The sequence below is a fragment of the Hemicordylus capensis genome, chromosome 1 (genome assembly GCF_027244095.1).
Source record: "Hemicordylus capensis ecotype Gifberg chromosome 1, rHemCap1.1.pri, whole genome shotgun sequence".
NCBI lineage: Eukaryota > Metazoa > Chordata > Lepidosauria > Squamata > Cordylidae > Hemicordylus > Hemicordylus capensis.
Window position 1 is genome coordinate 389,289,692 of NC_069657.1, and position 12,324 is coordinate 389,302,015.

At 40.1% G+C, this 12,324-nt stretch overlaps 1 protein-coding gene across 3 annotated transcripts in view; it reads right to left on the reverse strand.

Annotated features, from left to right (window-relative positions):
• Positions 1–2,694: 2,694 nt before the first annotated feature.
• MEMO1 (mediator of cell motility 1) overlaps positions 2,695–12,324 on the reverse strand; it is a 36,996-nt gene continuing 27,366 nt past the window's right edge. The window contains exons 5-10 of one of the 3 annotated variants that reach the window (XR_008317637.1): positions 8,809–8,920; positions 7,395–7,537; positions 6,448–6,524; positions 4,567–4,671; positions 3,122–3,335; positions 2,695–3,026 (exon numbers count right to left, since the gene is read on the reverse strand). Coding sequence is in view for 2 of the 3 variants with exons in the window: in XM_053302574.1 (XP_053158549.1) it covers positions 3,204–3,335; positions 4,567–4,671; positions 6,448–6,524; positions 7,395–7,537; positions 8,809–8,920 (569 nt within the window). In the remaining variant the exon portion in view is untranslated. Of the gene's footprint in view, positions 3,336–4,566; positions 4,672–6,447; positions 6,525–7,394; positions 7,538–8,808; positions 8,921–12,324 lie in introns of all 3 variants that reach the window. The other 2 variants (XM_053302574.1, XM_053302582.1) reach the window with 2 other exon arrangements.

Below are 12,324 nucleotides of genomic sequence, written 5' to 3' on the forward strand. Positions count from 1 at the left end.
GAGGTCATCTGGAGAGGTCCGTTTCCAGTTACCACTGGTACGTCTAGTGGCAACTCAAAGCCGGGCCTTCTCTGTAGCTGCTCCTGGCCGATGGAATGCACTCCCAGCAGATATCCCTAATTTAGGCTTGTTGTTGGCCTTTAAGAGAGCCCTAAAAACTTACTTGTTTGGCCTGGCCTTCCAAGGTTTTTAAATTGTTAAAAGTATTTTAATTGGTTTTCAATGGCTCCGAATTGTTTTTATATTCTTTTAAGCAGTGTGTTTTTAAATGGTGTTTGTTTTTAGGGTTTTTTAAAATTCGTTGTGCACTGCCCAAAGCCTTTGGATGGGACTGTCTAGAAACGTAATAGATAAATAATAAATAAAGAAGCTGCATAGGGGCTTCTGGAATGAACACAACCTGGGAAAGAACATTATTTTAAGAATATCCATCAGTTTTTTAAAAATCAATTTTTATTAGAAGGGAGCTTTATAGTAGCAGTATTTTTATTTATTTATTTAATCAACCAATCAATCAATCATATTTTTACACCGCCCAAAACTTACATCTCTGGGCGGTTTACAAGATTAAAAAGTAAAACATTAATTAAAATGTTTAATTTTATGTTTGTGTTTGTTAGGTTTTATGTTTATGTTAAATGTTTAACCCCTGCTAACTTGGCAAAGAGGCACCTTTTAATGTGGTGATTCTCTTTATTTAGCAGGGGGAAAGTAACTGGCACTATCCACCCCCAGTACAGTACTTCCAGTGACTGTTGCTGGTGTCTATCTTATGTTTCTTTTTAGATTGTGAGCCCTTTGGGGACAGGGATCCATCTTATTTATTTATTATTACTCTGTGTAAACCGCCCTGAGCCATTTTTTGGAAGGGCAGTATAGAAATCAATCAATCAATCAATCAATCAAATAAATAAATAAAAAACAAAAAATTTAAAAGCAAGAAATATAAAACACAATTTAAAATTTTAAAACAATATTCTAAAAAACATTAAAATAATCAAAACAATATCAGTTAAAAGCCTGGGTGAAGACATGTGTCTTTAAGGACTTTTAAAAACATGTCAGAGATGGGGAGGCTCTTATTTCACTAGGGAGCGTATTCCAAAGCCTCGGGGCAGCAACGGAGAAGGCCTGTCTCTGAGTAGCCACCAGACGAGCTGGTGGCAAATGCAGACGGGCCTCTCCTGATGATCTCAATGGGTGGTGGGCTTCATAACGAAGAAGACGTTCTCTTAAATACCCAGGGCTCAAGCTGTTTAGGGCTTTATAGGTTATGACCAACACCTTTTATTTTGCCCGGAAACATATCGTCAGCCAGTGTAACTCCTTCAATAAGGGAGTAATATGGTCTCTCCTAAATGACCCAGAGACCAGCCTGGCAGCCGCATTCTGGACCAACTGTAGTTTCCAGACTGTGTACAAGGGCAGCCCCACATAGAGCACATTGCAATAATCCAGTTTGGAGGTTATCAGCAGATGTACCACTGTTTTGAGGTCATCTAACTCAAGAAACGATGCAGCTGGTGTATCAGCCGAAGCTGACAGAAGGCACTTCTGGCCACTGTCTCAACCTGTGACACCAGGGAGAGACTTGGATCCAGAAGCACCCCTAGACTGCATACCTGTTCTTTCTGGGGAAGTGTGACATCATCCAGAACAAGCAGATCAAAATTGTCTCTTGAGTTCTGACCCAGCACAATAAGTACCTCCGTCTTATCTGGATTCAGTCTCAGTTTGTTATCCCTCATCCAGCCCATTACCGACTCCAGGCAGGCTTTTAGGGAGGTTATGCCCTCTCCCGATGATGCTGACATGGAGAAATAGTATTTAGGACTCAAGAACAAACATTTTCAGGGAGGAGGGCGGGAAGCCAAATCTTTTCTTGGTCATATAAAAGCAAACATAAGTGTCCCAATAGCCTCTTAATTTCAGTGAAGTCCAATATTCTTATTTGCACATAATGGATAGTTCTTCCTTGAGATCTACAAAACCAACTGTATTTCTGACCCATCTCTCAACATCATTCAACATGTTTCCCAGTTACCAGTTACATGGAAGAAGCACAATAGCATAATAGAAGTGACCTTTTTGTAGATTTCAGAATAAAATTCTTATTGTACAGTTGAGAAAATGGTCAGTAAAGAAGCAGCCTTGACAATGCTGAACACCCACACTCAAATTCTAAACATTTGCATTGATCCATCTGCCCACAATCCCACCATAAAATAGCATCTTGCAGTACTGCTTCAACAGTTGCTGTTCCTATATGTTTCCTTGCTTCCAGAGGAGGTCTTCGTCTCAATTTATATTGTTTTAGGCTGTAATCCTGAACACGGTGAGCAGAGATGAGGTGCTGACTGAGCTATTTCTATAGCCACCCGCTGCCCCACCCACTGCCTGCTTTCAGGTGCACTGCTGCTGCTCTTTCACTCAGCCTCCTGCATGGCTCTGCGCTGCTGCAAGAGACACAGAGCATACTCAGAAGAGTGGCACTGCATATGGCAGCTGCATGTGAAGCAAGGTTACACTTGGCCCTATGGAGACTGCTCTGCATTCTGTTGCCACACAAGCAGAATAGTAGCCTTCAAAAACAGGAACAAGATTCCATTTTGCTTTAAAGAAATCACAGATGAGAACTTCTAAAGATAAAGGGATTACAGAATCTGAAAGGAGAAAAAAATGCAAATTATGCCATTTTGGTTTGTGCAGCCCTTTATTAGCAACTAAAATAGAAGATATTTGTTGTACAACATGGGTAGTAATCGACTATACTGGAGTTTTATTATATTCTAATACAGGATCTTTTATAAATGCATTTTTATTAAAAAGCTTCCATCCTTTTCTGTTTACAACCTGCAAAACTATTCTGAAAGCAGAGTACATGTGCACAGGTCTGCAGAGTGCAAATCTGGGATGTGGTAAATGCTTTACATGTTGTATTTGCAAGGACCGTCTGCCACCATACCTTTATAGCCACTGGTTTTTAGAAGTCACAACATTTTGACACCAGCCTTCCTCCCCTTGTCCTAAACAAGAAAGCATTTTAAAATGAGTTGTAACTAAGGAAGGACTACACCTACTAGAAAAAGAAGAGTTCTATTAGTTTGAGGTTTCAGTATACCCAAAGACCAGGAACTGCATCTTTGTAAGGGCAAGGCTGGGACCCCAGAGTGTGCAGGTGTCATCCCTGAGTCGTCAGAGGTTCAGTGGACCATTAGTGCTCCTGCTGCATAACTCACTGAGCTGTCTTGCCAGTTTCGACACTGACTTGACTGCGCATAATTCAAAAAAGAGAAGCTCATATTCATTCCATTCTTCTGGAGCTCTGTGATAGCCTAGAGGGAAACAAAGCCAGAAAGTTCACATTTTCGCAGGAGGATACACAGCAACATTCCAACATCTTTCACACATCTGTAATTGGGCATCTACAAAGATGGTTGATGCAGGGATCAAGAATTTAATTCTGACAATCTGAACTGGTGGGCAGTCTACAGCCATGATAGTTTGCCCTTCAGGCATTTTGTTTTTATGAACTTAGTATGAAGTAACATGACCTATATAACAGGACAAACTGAACTTCTTGTAACAAGTTGTTTATTTACGATCTTAGATCAAACATCTTCTTGTAACAAAATGACATTGCACAGCATAGTTTAAAATCTTGCAGAAAACAGGACTAACACGCTCATCTGCTTATGCTAGTAAAATTTCTATGCACAACCTGTTACCTAGGTTGTGTTTTACACTGTTTTCATGTATGTTTTTACAATACATTTGTTATTAGAATTTAAAAAGTGACATTGAATTATAATGTGCAGAAACAACAAAAGATTGAGGCTTCTTTGCAATATCTAGTTCTGCTCCCAAAGGCAGAATGTTACTCTCACACTAGAAATACAGGTGTACCTTAGTATTTGTGGGGGTTCCATTCTACACAATTTCTGCAGAGAGCAAAACAGTGAATACCGAGTCATTAAGTCTATGGAATTGCGGGGATTAGGTTCCTGGAGGCCCAACAATCTTGTACACACACACACACACACACACACACACACACACACACACACACACACAGCAAAGTGCCCTACCAATGCTCCGTGGGCCTCCAGCAAGGCCCCTGGAAGTCCAAATTTTGTCATTATTCCACAATTTTCACAGGAAAAAAGGTATGTGTTTTTAAAATAAATGAGCTACAAAATGGCTCCTGAACTCAAAATGGTGACCAGAAATTACCTCCGAGGTAATTTCTGGCCACCCCTCAAGCTGCAGATACATAGATTTAACCCTCCCTCCACCTTTCTTTTTGTGTATGCCAAGATCGGGTGTCAAAGTTCCCTGACTGCAGATACATGAATGCTGGATCTGCGGGTAGCAGATTTACCTGTAATGCTCATCTGAGAAGAGAGGGGGGCACAAACGAGGAAAAATCAGAAAAATGCAAGCCATGCCCAGACAAACTGCAAGGGCCATTATTTGTGTATCTCTCCCTAGTATCTGGACACTAAGTGGAGTATGATGTCCCATAGTTGGGAATCAAGTATTAGAAGTTCATTTAACAGTACTTACATTTAGTAAAACGCCAATGGGATGTCTTCCACATATTGTATTATGGTATTTCTTCAAGTAATTGCTAAAGGACACAGGGTCAAGCTGCTCTATAATGCTCATACCCTAAAGAAAGTCAAGATAACATTAATTCTAATCTATTATGTAGGGTTGTATTTGTCCATAATACAGTCTCATTGTTCAAGCAGAATGTGCTTTGAAAATATAGTATTATAGGAAGCCTAGCAACACTGTTGATTTGAAAGAAGTTTAGCGGATCTATAGATGGCATTGCAATTTTTTGTACCCAGATCAATTTATACTCTATGACACTGCTACATCACGGGCAGTGGGAGTTTATATTAGTTAAGAAGATACAAGAAAACCAGTAGTTCTGATCATTCAGATTCCTGTGAGACACCCACAAAAAAGTACATTTTTTACTCCCTCAACAGCACCATCAGGAGCCTGTCATTCACATTTCAGCTCTAAATCCAGAACCTAAAGTCCCATAATAAAGTGACAAGGGCCAACATACCAGAAGGAAAACCTCCTCCTCTCATTGTAAACTGATAAGTGATGGCTCCCTCTTAACTATTTGTACCCCTGGAGACTTGAAGTCTAAGAGCCCTGCTGGATTAGACCAAAGATATATCTAATCTAATCCAGGATCACAAGAGTTGGGCCTCTCCACAGCAGCCCTGAAATCTTATTTACATGCTTCTGGAGAAGCTGAGAGTTGGGATTCCTCTTCCCCAAGTCATTGGGCCCACAGGGGACTTTGGGAAAAGTTAATGGTAACCACAAATAAAATCCGTAATTTGAACTCTTTATTGGCTTTTAGGAGAGCCCTTAAGACCTATCTGGCCTGGCCTTCTAGGGTTTTTAAATTGTTGTAAAGGGTTTTTAATGTCCCTGTTTTTCAGGGTTTTTAAACTGTTTTATTGTTTAACTGTTTTATGGTATTTTATAATTTTTAATTGTTGATTGATTTTAATTGTTTTTGTCTTATCTGTAAACTGCCCTGAGCCAATGTTGGAAGGGCGGTATAAAAACTTGAATGAATGAATAAATAAATAAAAAGAATAATAAATAGCAGCAAACTACAGAGCCAAGCAAAACTTTGTAGGCCCTTGTCTCCAGCTGCTGAATCTGTTATATCACAATATATTAGGAGGTCTGTTGCAGTTAAGAACTCTGCTTTGGATAAGACCCAAATTAACATGAAACATGTTTTTGAGTTACTTTTAAAGCCCAAAGATTGATCATGAACAATATTTGGAATCTCAAATTTGCTCTATAGCAACATTTTTACTTTGAAGTTGAAAACTAAGCTGGTGCTTCCTACTGAGTAAGGCTTTTTTGCTAACTAAAACAAGCAAGTTAATGCTTTCTAGCAGAAATAGTCATAGCCGCTATGCGCCATATTGATAAAAATGCCAACTGTTCTAATTCCAAAGTGTTACTTAAAGTGATTAAAATTTAATCCACAATGTGCCAGAATTTTCAGTAGTTCCAATACCTCTCTCACAGGAGTTTTCCTTATCTGATTCTCCTCCCTCCCCCAAACCCCAACTGCATTGCTAGACAGCCATGCTGAATCAATGGCTTCATTCTGCAGGGGTGTTAATCATCCTAGAAGCCACATTTATGCCATCTTACATCTCTGCTTATGTTCTTCACTTTAGACTCATTTTAACATGCAGTATATGGTGCTCTGATCAAATTCTAGGCACAGTGGCTGATATCCTAAGTTTACTAGAGCAAGTCTTGTTGAAGTTTAGCAATCCTTTAGAGTAACTCCTGAGTAGTACTACTGAGAAAATTAGTCTGGATGCCAGCCACTGAAAGATACAGGAGCAGCTAACTGCAGAGCTGAGTTCCAAAATTCCTAATACTTACCATTTTATCTAGATGTTCAATGGATCTATAAATCTCTCCTTGAGACTCGTCATAGTAACTGTATCTGAACCGTTGACCTTAAGAGAAAAAACCATGTTAAATTAGCAATCAATCTAATGTGTGCTAATGCTTATTTCATTTTTTGAAAAACAGGTGCATTTCCTCTGACAGCATAAAATTACATTGTACAGAATCTTATTTAGTAAGAAGGAAATTCTAAACAAGATAGCAACTGAACAGAAAAATGTAGTATTAAAAAGTAAATATTTTTACCAATGCTGCAGAAATATAGTATAGCCATATACTATAGTGTCCACTAATTATTCTGAGGTAAATTGAGATTTAGATTCAAAATGCCTTGGGAAAGAGACTTATCTTCCTGGTTTTTCCACTCTAAAGTGCCAGTTATGTTGATAGCATTCAAAACACCAAAAGAATAACTCTGCTGTAACTGCCAGCACTACAAAATCATTGGCACTCATCAGAAATGTAATGCTCTTCCTGCTTTGCCCATAAGCTTTAAGATGACCAATACACAAAACCCAGGTTTACAACTGCCATCTTTTTGAGGGCCCTGCAATTCCAACTTAAGTAGCAAATGTCAAATAAGAATTATTGCAGATACAGATCTTGTGTAAATTTCTACTTGTTGCACATAAACAAGGGAATAAATGAGTAGCACTTTTTTGTGCAAAGCAAACATGATCCCAAGTGGAGTACACATTCCTTTGGGGCAATAAATTTAGCTCTAGAGAACCTATATATGGTTCATTTGTCTTAAGAATGATCATCACAAGTTCATCATCATTCCTTATCTTCAATTTGATCCAGAACGAATGAGTTTGTCAAACCAAAATATGTTTCATTCTAAATTGGCATATTTTGTTGTATACGTATGCAATGGAATCTCACAGTTTTGCCATAGTTCTGAACAAACTTTAACTTACCCCAATGGCAGAAATCAGAAGAAACCACAAAGAGATTACAAGGATCTGCTAAGTATTTGCTGAAGAGTTTTCCAAATTCCTGTTCTTTTGTCTCACTCAGTGCACCAACCAACACAGGAACAATGGTAAACTCATCCTTATGGCTTAAAGAAAGAAAAAAAGAAAACAAGTTTTTATTCATCAGGATTAAGACATGATCCAGTGCCCTGCTAAATCCTCCTCTCACATGCAGAATTCTTTCCTCTGTTGGCCTCCCTCCCATGTGGAAAGTTAAATAACCCAGTGATGTGTAGGACATGGACTGGAATTTTGTGCTTTTAAAATGAATAGTGGCTTACATACTGTGCAAGGGAACATTATACAACACCCATTGGAAATAATGGGCATAGTGCAACTGCGTGCACAGATTGCTTATGACAAATGTTTTTGCCCTACAATGCAACTGCATCGACAGTACTTACAGGTGCACAGATGTGCGGGTACTGCTCCAGCTGTCCGTGTTCTTGTGTGCAGTATGTAAGCCAGTACTTTTATTAGTAAAAATTATTACAGATTTGCCTGATCCCATTTTCCATTGAGCATTTTAAAGAAGTTTGCACTTGACCATTGTATAACACTCCAACAGTGGCAGCTTCACTAACTTCCCTGATCCACAAGGTTATGAAACAAATAGGTAACTAAGGTTATTTCAGCTGTGCAGCGCTGCAAGGCATTATGCTTCAAGTAGAAACGATTGTGGAGGTATTTAGGAGAAGAACTACAGTGCGTTATATAGCAACCAAGACCCGATTCTCCCTCTGTAGGCAAAAAATGCCCTGGTTTGAAGCCTTTGTTTTAAAATTCGACAATGAATATTTAATACCTCTCCCCCCCACTCCTGAGAGAGAGGTGGGGGTCATCTATATTAGTCATTTTTAAATCCACATATAGGCAAGTCTGAGAAAGAATTCGCTCTAGATTTCTACATGGAAAGGTTTTATGTCCAGCAGAAAACCCAAATCCTGCAAAAAGAGTAAGCAATGTAAAGTTAGAGTGCACACGATCTTGACTTCTGCTAGCTCTTCTTAGACAGGGAGAGAGAGGGGAGACATGAAAGCAAATGAGAGAGCACAGTGGGGTAAGAAGTATAAGAAGTACCCTGATCACCAGAAATGCCCCCTATTCACACTGATATATATATATATTTAATAATAATCTATCCATGTGCCTAGACCCTTCAATTCACAGTCTCTTTTTACTCATTTTTAATGAGCTCTTGCTTATTTTTAATGAGCTCTTGCTTAGTTAGGTGGGCTGGCGGTGGGGGCATGAAGAAAGTATTCCACTATTTAGAACCATACAAATGTTATGAGCAGAGAAGCCAAGTATGCAATTCTATAATGTGTAGGATTCTTTTCCTTTTAAGTCAAGGTACCTTTCCATGGCTTTAGCAGTATAAGGCAAATGCATTTCAATACTGTGTTCATCTTCATCGGTTTGCAGAGACATGCGTTCAAACATTCCAGTCTTCCACAGTTCTGCATAAACTGAGAAGTCAAGTATGTTAGCCTTACTAAAAAACTACGAAGCAGGAAATTGATACAACAAGTGATTTGGAAATTTTCTCCTTTGCTTCTAAAATTTTCTAGTTAGATTGCATTTAACCCAAACTAGGACAAAGTATTTTATTTATATATATATATATATATATATATATATATATATATATATATATATATATATATATGGCAAGCCTCGCCCACACAGTGCTTTACCAATAGGAGGTAACAGAGCAGAAGCACCATGGTGATTGGGCAGTGGGGATTCCATATACAGATAGGGAGGAGGAGCCTGTGATGGTAAGGTCAGTTGGAATGCTGGTTGGAAGATGTGCTTGATTGTAGAGGAGAGAATAATCTATATCTATAATATCTATATCACGATAGTGGGCAGGGGTCTGCGAAGAGAGGGGTCATGAGGGAGGAAAGAGCCCCTTCAGGAGAAGGAGGCTGCCACTGTGCAAATTAGATGAAGAAACAAAATGATGATCTGTTAGTTCAAGAAGGAAAGGGAGGGGAAGGAGAGGGGAAGAAAGAAAAACAAAGGGGAAGAGCGAGTGGAGGAGAGAAGAAAAGAAAGGGGGTGGGGAGAGATAAGAAGGAAGGGTGAGGGACAGGCCCAGGCCTGTCAGCGGCCTGAGGGGAATGAGTAGTGAGGAAGGGTCTGGTCATCCGCTGCTGCTCGGGGCTACCAAACAGTGAGAAAAGGTCCAGTCAACTGCTGCTGCTGCTCCTCCTGCAGAGAGGCACAGGAACAGCACTCGGGTAGGGAGGTCCCTGGGGTTAGGGGGCTGTGGCTTGGCCAATCGCCACTGGCAACACTGCAGCCGCAATCAAGAGGGGTGTAGGGGATGGAGCAACATGATGGAGAAGCAACCAAGAGGGGTGAGGGGGATGGAAGCAATGGGATGGAAGAGGAGCAGGTGCGAGGTTCAGGTGAAGATGGAGAGATCTCTGAGGTAAGGGGGCTGTGGCCAGGGGTGAGGGGAGCAATCAAGTACTAGTGCACAGATGCTCTGCTCAGGTTAAGCTAGTATATATTGTTATACTCAGTTGAGGATAAAATGCCAAGCTACAACAATTATTTTAAGGCTAAATGAAGGCACACTGAGACTAACAATAACCACTGAATAGTTGCTGAAACCAGAATAATGCTATTTGGGAGTATCTGAATTAGAACTGACCGCTGGCTCCTACCAAACCCCCCCCACACACAAAAAACAACTCACTCACTGCCCGTAAAGTATTCTCTATCTATCCTTGCATTAACTCAGCTGATGCATCTGAATAGTCAGACTATGGAAGCTCTCCAAGATACAAGAATGTACCTTTCTTTCACATATGTTAAAATACTTCTTTAAAAGACCACTGCAAAAGAAGTTATGGCAATATTGTACATTATGAATATATAAAATTACTGAAATAAAATATTGAGATGAGATGGAAATATATATATTAGCCAACAGTATCAATTCTGTCAATAAGGGTAAGCAAACAAAATTCTGTGCTTCAACTAGAAAGGAAAATATGTCCTTTGTTTCTAAGCCCCTCACCATTTTCAAACAGGAAAATGACAACAGATCTGGAAACCAAGGAATTGGGTATGCTTTGTCTAGAGAAGACAAGGCTAACAGGTGATAATAAAGGCATCTTCAAATACCTAAAGGGCTGACTTATTCTCTGTTTCTCTGAGGATTGATGTGGATGAGACTTTTAAAGTTGTACAATTTCTAAATACTGTTAAAGCTCGTCTGTTGATGGTAGAGAAATAATGGTGTGTTCTGTTATGTATATGGTTGTGTACACTTTGGCAGATTTAGGACAGACGTTAGGAAGAATTGCAAAGTTTTCTAAGTCTACCAACCGTATTTAGAAATTGTACAACTTTAATAGTATTGTCAACACCAATCCTACACGAAACGGCTGGGAGAGGCCATCAGGAAATTTGGACTGAAGTGTCATCAAAATGCAGATGACACTCAGATGACATTTTCTCTGATATCAGCTCATAGGGAAGCAGTGGATGTACTGGACAGGCTGGAGATGGTGATGGGCTGGATGTGGGCTAGCAAACCAAGGTGAAATCCAGAAAAGATGGAGGTTCTGCTGATCAGTAGAAAAGCCAATCACGATAAGGTGATAAAACCAGCTCTGGATGGGGTTCTGCTTCCCTTGAAAGAACAAGTGCGCAGTTTTTTGGGGGGTGGCGGTGTTACTGGACCCGGCTCTGTATTTGGATGCTCAGTTAGAAGTGGTGGCCAGTGATGCCTCTGCACAACATCAGCTAGTGCGCCAGCTTTGGCCATGGTTACCCATGCCTCATCACATCACGGCTGGATTACTGCAATGCTCTTTATGTGGGGCTGCCCTTGAAGAATATTTGAATCTTCAGTTGGTGAAGAATGGAGCTGCCAGGGTTCTCTCTGGAACACTTCGCTTAGAGCATATTACACCTATTTTGAAAAAGCTGCATTGGCTGCCAATTTGTTTCTGGATCCAATTCAAGGCACTGGTTATTACCTTTAAAGACCTTAACAATCTGGGCCCTGGGTACCTGAAGGACTGCCTGCTCCCAAGGGTTTCTGCCCACCCAACAAGGTTGTCAGAGGGGCTTTTGCTCCATGTGCCGATGCTGAGAGAGGCTAAACTGTCATGCACACAAGGAAGGGCCTTTTCTGTTACTCCCAGGTTCTGGAATGATGGTCCAGTGGTTGTCTGCTCTTTGACATCTGTGGCTGCTCCTTAAAAAAACAAAACACTAAAGACTTATTTGTTCAGGCTTCTCATCTCTCAGCTCTCCTGCTTCTGCTTGTCTTTTTTTCATGATAGTGGGTTTGTTTGTTTGGTGTTTTATGGTTTTTACTGACTAACTGATTTTAAGGTTTTAAGTGTGATTTTTATTGTATTTTAACTTTTGTAAACCACCTTTGGATGTTTTATGAAAGATTGTATAAAACTGAATTAAAAAGAAATTCCATCCAAACTGCTGACTAGAAAGCAATTATCTGATTGTCCAGTAAATAGGGGAGCAATAAGCACCTCTGGAGGAACTTCCTAACTGTAAGATGTTCAACAGAGGTACAGTCTGCCTTGTGCAGTGGTGGGCTCTCCTTCACTTGAGGTTTTCAAACAGCAACTAGATGGCCATCTGTCAAATATATGGTAGCAGTTTCCTACACCAAGCAGGAGGAGGACTAGAAAAAAAGAACTCCAAGGTCCCTCCCAATTATGGGCAATTCCAGGGTTCTGGGTTCTTCTAACCCAGTTATACTTCTCGAGTATACCTGCAGGAGTACAACTGAACACAGAGGCTGAATTATGACTCCTTCAGAAGTCTTTGGATGGAGTGTAAATACTGATTGCTCTAGAGATTTAAGTGAGTAAATAAAACA